At 53.8% G+C, this 6,291-nt stretch overlaps 1 protein-coding gene across 1 annotated transcript in view; it reads right to left on the bottom strand.

Annotated features, from left to right (window-relative positions):
* Nucleotides 1–321: 321 nt before the first annotated feature.
* Nucleotides 322–6,291, bottom strand: part of COL5A3 (collagen type V alpha 3 chain) — a 36,002-nt gene continuing 30,032 nt past the window's right edge. Inside the window, exons 60-67 of the mRNA XM_088022543.1 lie at nt 5,979–6,032; nt 5,864–5,899; nt 5,347–5,400; nt 4,497–4,713; nt 4,303–4,415; nt 2,486–2,554; nt 556–795; nt 322–468 (exon numbers count right to left, since the gene is read on the bottom strand). Coding sequence (XP_087878669.1) covers nt 322–468; nt 556–795; nt 2,486–2,554; nt 4,303–4,415; nt 4,497–4,713; nt 5,347–5,400; nt 5,864–5,899; nt 5,979–6,032 — 930 coding nt within the window. The remainder of the gene's footprint in view (nt 469–555; nt 796–2,485; nt 2,555–4,302; nt 4,416–4,496; nt 4,714–5,346; nt 5,401–5,863; nt 5,900–5,978; nt 6,033–6,291) is intronic.

The raw sequence follows: 6,291 nt of genomic DNA, 5'->3' as shown, positions 1-6,291 counted from the left end.
CATTCATCAGCTCTGAGTTAGAAGTTCATTGCATGGGGCATCAGGGGTGGGGAGGTGAGGATTGGGTGGGCATAGAGGGGAGAAAGAGCCAGACTACAGTATGTCAGCTGCGGTGCAGTGAGGAGGAAGCCGGACTCTTGGGCCAGGGGTGTGCAGCCCCCCAGCCCCCTGGAATGGAGAAAGAATATTGCTTGACCGTGAGGAGCAGACTCTCCCCTGGCTCCACAGTCACAGGATACGATAAATATGATGGCTTCAAAGCCTCAGCACCAAAAGTGCCCCGTGGGGGCCTCCCTCATTGTCCCTCCCACCCCGAGACTCTCAGCTGCTAAAACAGACAGGGCCCAGTTCAAACCCAAACTTCTGGTTCGTCTGGCCAAAGTCAGTAGCCGCCACATCCCACAGAGGCAGAAAGCCCACTCGGGAAGAGCTCAACTCCAAGAGGGTCTTCGTCTGTCCCTTCCGGAGCTGACCACGGGAAGGCAGAATGGCGAGTTAGTAGGAGGGCAGCCAAGGCCCCTCCCCACCCTGGCCAGCCCCTGCCCCTCCCCTTACCCGGCAGCCATCATAGGGGACAGTGATGGTGGCTGCTGCTGTCTGGTTGAAAGACAGCTCCTCCCCGTTGGCTCCCAGGAAGCGGAGGGAGCGGCTGTGGTCCCCTGCAGCTTCGTCCAGCCAGGCGGCAGAGTTCTGGCAGGAGTAGGTGAAGCTCTGGTGGGCCGTGGCGCTCAGCAACTTTAGGAAGGTCATCTGGACCACACTCACCGGGGACCCATCAGCGTCCACATAGGAGAACTGGGGGTGGGACAAAGCAGGAGGTGAGGGTGCCCCAGTCACCCCTACTCTTTCTGAGGAACCAACCTCCCAGGTTCTCCAACCTGCCACCTCTGCCTCGTCCCCTTCTTTGGGTGGCCCCACCAGCCATCCAGCACCCATGGTTCCCTTGAGAGCCCCTAGGCACACGTGGCTGCTGAGCACTTGAAATGCACCCAATGAGGTGGAAACTGCTTCAAATGTTAGTTAATTGTTTGATTTGAAATTATTTAATTATTTTGTTTTACTTTATGTAATTCATAACTAATAATTGAGCCTCAGCCCAGTTATCAGAAAACTTAGGTGTGGAACAACTCGAGTATATGCGAATCTACCTTTTCAACGGCAGATTTTATGAAATCTAAGTATGGATCAAGAACTTCCAATGAAATTTAGTACCCAAATTACAATGCGCTATAAATGTAAAATACGCATCAGACTCTGCAGAACTCGGAGGGAAGAAATTTAAAATGCCTCAGTAACCTTTATATTGCTATGACACTCTTTTAGATGCACTGGGTCAAATAAAATATATTATTAACATATCATGGGCTTGAGATAACTGCCTGGGTAATACATCCCTTCTGGCTTCCTTTTCTTCTCTGTTTCATTTCCACGTTCCCCGACTGATATTTTCCACAATCACCTCCCAGATAAAGTACTTGCAACCGAGTCTTTGTCAAAGGGTCTGTTTTGGGGGAACCCAAACCAAGATACCCCCACACTATATTATAACTTTGTTTCTTTGGTTATTGTCTGCCTGTTTCCTTGGTTACGTTCCTGGTGGAGTATCCGCTTCATGAAGTCAGGAGCTGGGTTTTATTTGCTGCTACCTTTCTGGTGCTTAGCATATACATGTGTGTTACATAAACAAATCCCAAATTGAACCCAAGCTCCCCGCACCCATCAAGGCTGTTCCTCTTCTCATTTACGTATCTCAGAATCCCCCCAGGCACCAGCCCACCAACACTCTCCTCCCCGCCCTCCATCTCAGCAATGACTAGGTCCTACTGACTTCCTTCCTAGATGTTCCATGCCATGCCCTCCCCCCGGCATAGCACCAGCTCCAGCCTGGACTACCTCTTCACTCTCTTGGACCAATATACCAGTCTGCTCCACCCCATCCTCACCAGTCCCAGAGGCACTTTTCTAACAGAGAGATTAGATTTGGGTGCTTCCCTCACTTAAACACATCCCATGGCTCCCCACTGCTCACAGGTCTTTCTGGGGGAGGTAGGCCTAGCCCTCACCTACCTACCCCCACCTCCTTTCTTACCACACTCCCCTTCACACTTTCTAGATCAGAGCAAGTGGCTTTCTCCTGAAATTCACCAGACCCTCTTTTAACTCTGGGCCTTCGTGTATGCTGTTCCCTCTACCTGTGACACTTTTCCTTGCCCTCCCTAATTTGCTGACCTAGCTCATTGTCCAGGCCTCAGCTGATCTGTGACTGCTACCAGGAAGCCTCTGGCACTTCCAGCACTGCCTCTGGATTTCCACCATACCCTGCGCCTCCTCCATCACACATCTGATGCTGCCCCCGCCCCCACCGAGCTTGCAATCACCATGAAGGCAGGGTTGAGTCTTCCCTCTTCCTTTCACCCCTCAGAGCCCCGGCACCAGTTCCCACCAGGTTTCATACTATCCCCCACCTCCGCCTCCAGCAACTCACCTTCTTCCCTCGACGGAATGTGCTATACCAGTTTCCCGGCTTTTCCCTGGACCAGGAGGCCATTTTTACCTGGGGATGGGAGGGTGTAGTCAGCGTAGAAGATGCCCTGGGTGCCAGCGAGGTCTTTCCTGCATTTACCTCCCCACACCGAAAGTTGCAGCCTGTATAGCCAGGACTCTTGGGCTGTTCTCTGGCCACGGAAGTGAGCTTGGCTGGTGCGCCAGGCAGCCCAAGGGACTGGGGGGTCCCTGCCCTCTGAGGCAGCCCTCAACTAATGACTGATAAGAGTTGGTGGATAAACGCCTGGCTCCCTCTCCCGCCGGCGTCCTGGAAGTCCCCCAGTAGAACTGAGCCTTTAGTGCCCAATGGTGACATTTTAATCTGCATTGGCCGCCTCCCCCAGCCCCTCTCACTTCCCTCCTCTGCTCTCCTGGTGCCTCCCGAGATCTCCTCCTAAATCAATGACCTACCCTCAAATCCTTGTCTCAGGGTCTGTGTCTGGGGAACCCAACCCTGGATCATTCCTCAGTCCCGTCCCCAGCACCTCTGGGCAGGACAAAGGTGAACTGGTGAGAGCAGCTCAGGCTTCAGGTACCAGCAACCGTTTAGAGGTCAAGTCCTACACGACTTGGGAGTCTAGGCTTGTCTAAATTCCCATGGGGGTGGGGGGCTTGAGCTCCTACTAAACCAGGGCTCTGAATAGTCAAAAATAACAGGGCGCCTGGGTGGCTCAGTTGGTTAAGCGACTGCCTTCAGCTCAGGTCATGATCCTGGAGTCCAGAGATCGAGTCCCACATCGGGCTCCCTGCTCAGCAGGGAGTCTGCTTCTCCCTCTGACCCTCTTCCCTCTCGTGCTCTCTATCTCTCATTCTCTCTCTCTCAAATAAATAAATAAAATCTTTTAAAATAAAAAAAAATAACAAAAAGCAGTAAGAAGGCCATCAGCGTGCATTTCTGCAGGCTCTGTGCTGGCTACAGGTCTTAGCGGCCGTAGAGAGCACAGCACAAGTCCATGTTTTATCAGCGTTCCTGACACGTGCATCAGCACCTCAACTGTATAACCATCCTGAGGCAGATACTGTCTTGATCCCCATTTTACAGATAAAAAAACTGAGATGCCATCTGTATCCCAACCCAGGGTTCTAGAGCTGGTGCTGCTCGCCCGGGGCCCTATGCTGCTGAGCCTGGTGCTTGGTGTGGGAGGCTGAGGCTCAGGGCTCCCTGAGAGAGAACCCCAGTGTTCCTGGGAAACCACGTGGTCTCACCTCCCAACCCACAGCCTGGAGGGGAATGAGTCCGTGGGCCTATGATATAGCAGGTCAAGAGGTGGTGGTTAAGGGCTGGGTCTCTGGAGCCAGCCTGCCTTGGGGTCATCCCATCACTTCTCTGGGCCTTAGCTTCTCTCTCTGGGGATGATGGCACCTGCACCCCACACCACGTGGCCAGATTCAGTGCTAATGCAGCCAAGTGCTTAGAACAGCCTGGCACACATACACCCTATTTAAAGATTTGCCACCATTTCCACTTTCTTTACTAGATTTTTTTGGTCTATCTTTCCTCATAGAAGGTAAGCTCCATAAAAGCAGAGTTTTGTTTTGTTTTGTTTTTGATTCTCTGCTGTAGTCCCAGCCCTTCACAGGACTTGGCATACAGTGGGTGCTCAATAAATGTTGGCTGCTGGAAGGGTAAGGTCCCAGACAAAGCCTGGTATGTGCGTTGGGTAGGGAGGGGAGGCAGGGGATATAGCCTTTGGTGACGGGGAGCTTTGGGATGGTTTCCGGAGCCCCATTTCTTCCCCACCTCCTCCAGGCACTCACCATCTCAAACTTCTTGTCGGGATAGAGGCAGGTCTCTCCTCCTGCCGTGAAGTTGCAGAAAACCCTGAGCGAGTCCCTCGCACAGCCCTGGTTGGGGTCAATCCAGTATTCCCCTGCCGCAGAGCCAGGTGGGTGAGTGAGCAGGGGCGGGACCCCACAGGCTTCCTCCCCACCCAGCCAGGGAGGGACCTCACCATCAGGCAGGTGTGGGTGGTTGCGGTGCAGCTCACTGCACACAAGGCCCGGGCGCTCAGCCGTGCCCGGAGGGCGCCGCATCTGCTCCAGCTCAAAGCCCAGCGAAGTGAGTGAGGCCAGCACCTCCTCCAGGCCGCCCTCCGGGGCCTCTAGCGCCCCTGGGCCTGGGAGAGAGCGCCGGCGCCGGAGCAGCCCATGCAGCTCAGCTGGGGAACCCTGAGCAGGGGTGGGGATGGAGGGGAGGAGAACAGAGACACAGGAGGAGAGACAGGAAGAGAGACAAGCCAAGATGAGAGAGACATGGGAGGTAAAGAGACACGGGGTTGGGGAACGATAAGAAAGGGGAGGGAGAGATACACAAAGGGGCGGGGAAGATGGAGAGGCAGACAGAGACAGAGACAGACACACACAGGAGGGAGAGACGAAAGACCCAGAGATGGGGAAAAGCCGAAGTAATAACACAATGAAGGGGAGATCCACAGGTGAGGCAAGGAAAGCAGAGAGAGAGAGAGAGAGAGAGAGAGAGCATGCACAGAAGAGAGAGAGAAACACAGACAAAAGAGGGGAACAAGTATTTGGAAGAGACAGCAAAAGGCCAGGAGAGATGAAGAGATGGAGAGAGACAGAGAGAGAGAGAGATGGTGGGGGAGACAGAGCCAAGCAAGATGAGACCCAGTCAGAGCCCCCATGGGTGTCCCCCTAAACCCCCAACACAGCCCAGACACTCCTTCAGCTTTCAAGGTACCTCCTCCCCACCTGCAGGCCCTGAACACCTGCCGTGTGCCCCACCCACTTCTGGGCACTGGGGGACCCAGTGGGACACTCCAACATACTCCCTGGGGAACTTACCGGGGGGCCGGGGGGTCCCGGGGGGCCAGTATCGCCACGGGGACCAAAGGATCCCTGTAGGGAGAAGTGACTTGGGAGTGAACTCTGTCTGTGGAGACCCGTTCCTGCCAACACACATACACACTCACACTCACACACACACACTCTCACACACACACACGCACGCACGCACACACACAGCACTGGGCGAAGGACATGCACAGTTTAGCACCAAGTATAAAATGCACATTTTCTTTTCATAGTTTAACATCTCTGAAATTAACATCTTAACATCTTTGGCAAATCATAGTCTCCTTGTCAAAACTGCTTTCGTTCATAGTAGTTTCTAAAATAATGGCGCATCTTACAATTGATGGCATCTTAGATTTGATAAAATACAATGGTAGGTGTTGAATAAATATCCATCGAACGCATGATTGATTGAAAAACGAACAAATGCAAAGGCACTGAGGGTGTGGTGAAGTTGAAGGGGGCAGGAAGCCGGGATGTGGGAGCCCAAGGGACAGCGTATACTCACCGGGGACCCCTTGGAGCCTTTCTGTCCCAGAGGACCCTGTGGGGTAGAGACAGAAGGGCTGGAGTCCCAGCTGGCCCACCACGGTAACCCCACCCCACAAACCCCTCTTACTCACCGCCACGCCTGGGGGCCCAGGGTGGCCCAGAGAGCCGATAGGACCGGGGGGACCCTGAAGAAAGGACATCAAGGTCATCATTGATGGGGCTCACCCCTATGATCCAGGCACATCCCCCAGACAAGCCTCTAGTCCCCTCAAAAGAACAAGCCACAGACACAGCCTCCAACTTGCAAATCCCAGATAGAGTCCCCCATTTTCCCCAGACACAACCCCCATCATTCTAGACCCAGGCTTCCCAAACGTGCAGTCTCCAAATAAGCCCCAGTTCTGCCTCCCCACCCACCCCTTCCTCTGAACACATTCTCCCCAC

The sequence above is a fragment of the Eumetopias jubatus genome, unplaced genomic scaffold, assembly GCF_037043125.1.
Source record: "Eumetopias jubatus isolate StellerSeaLion01/CBP00866 unplaced genomic scaffold, mEumJub1_p1.0 scaffold_1, whole genome shotgun sequence".
In the NCBI taxonomy this organism is placed as follows: Eukaryota; Metazoa; Chordata; class Mammalia; order Carnivora; family Otariidae; genus Eumetopias; species Eumetopias jubatus.
This window is presented reverse-complemented; position numbering and strand designations above follow the sequence as displayed.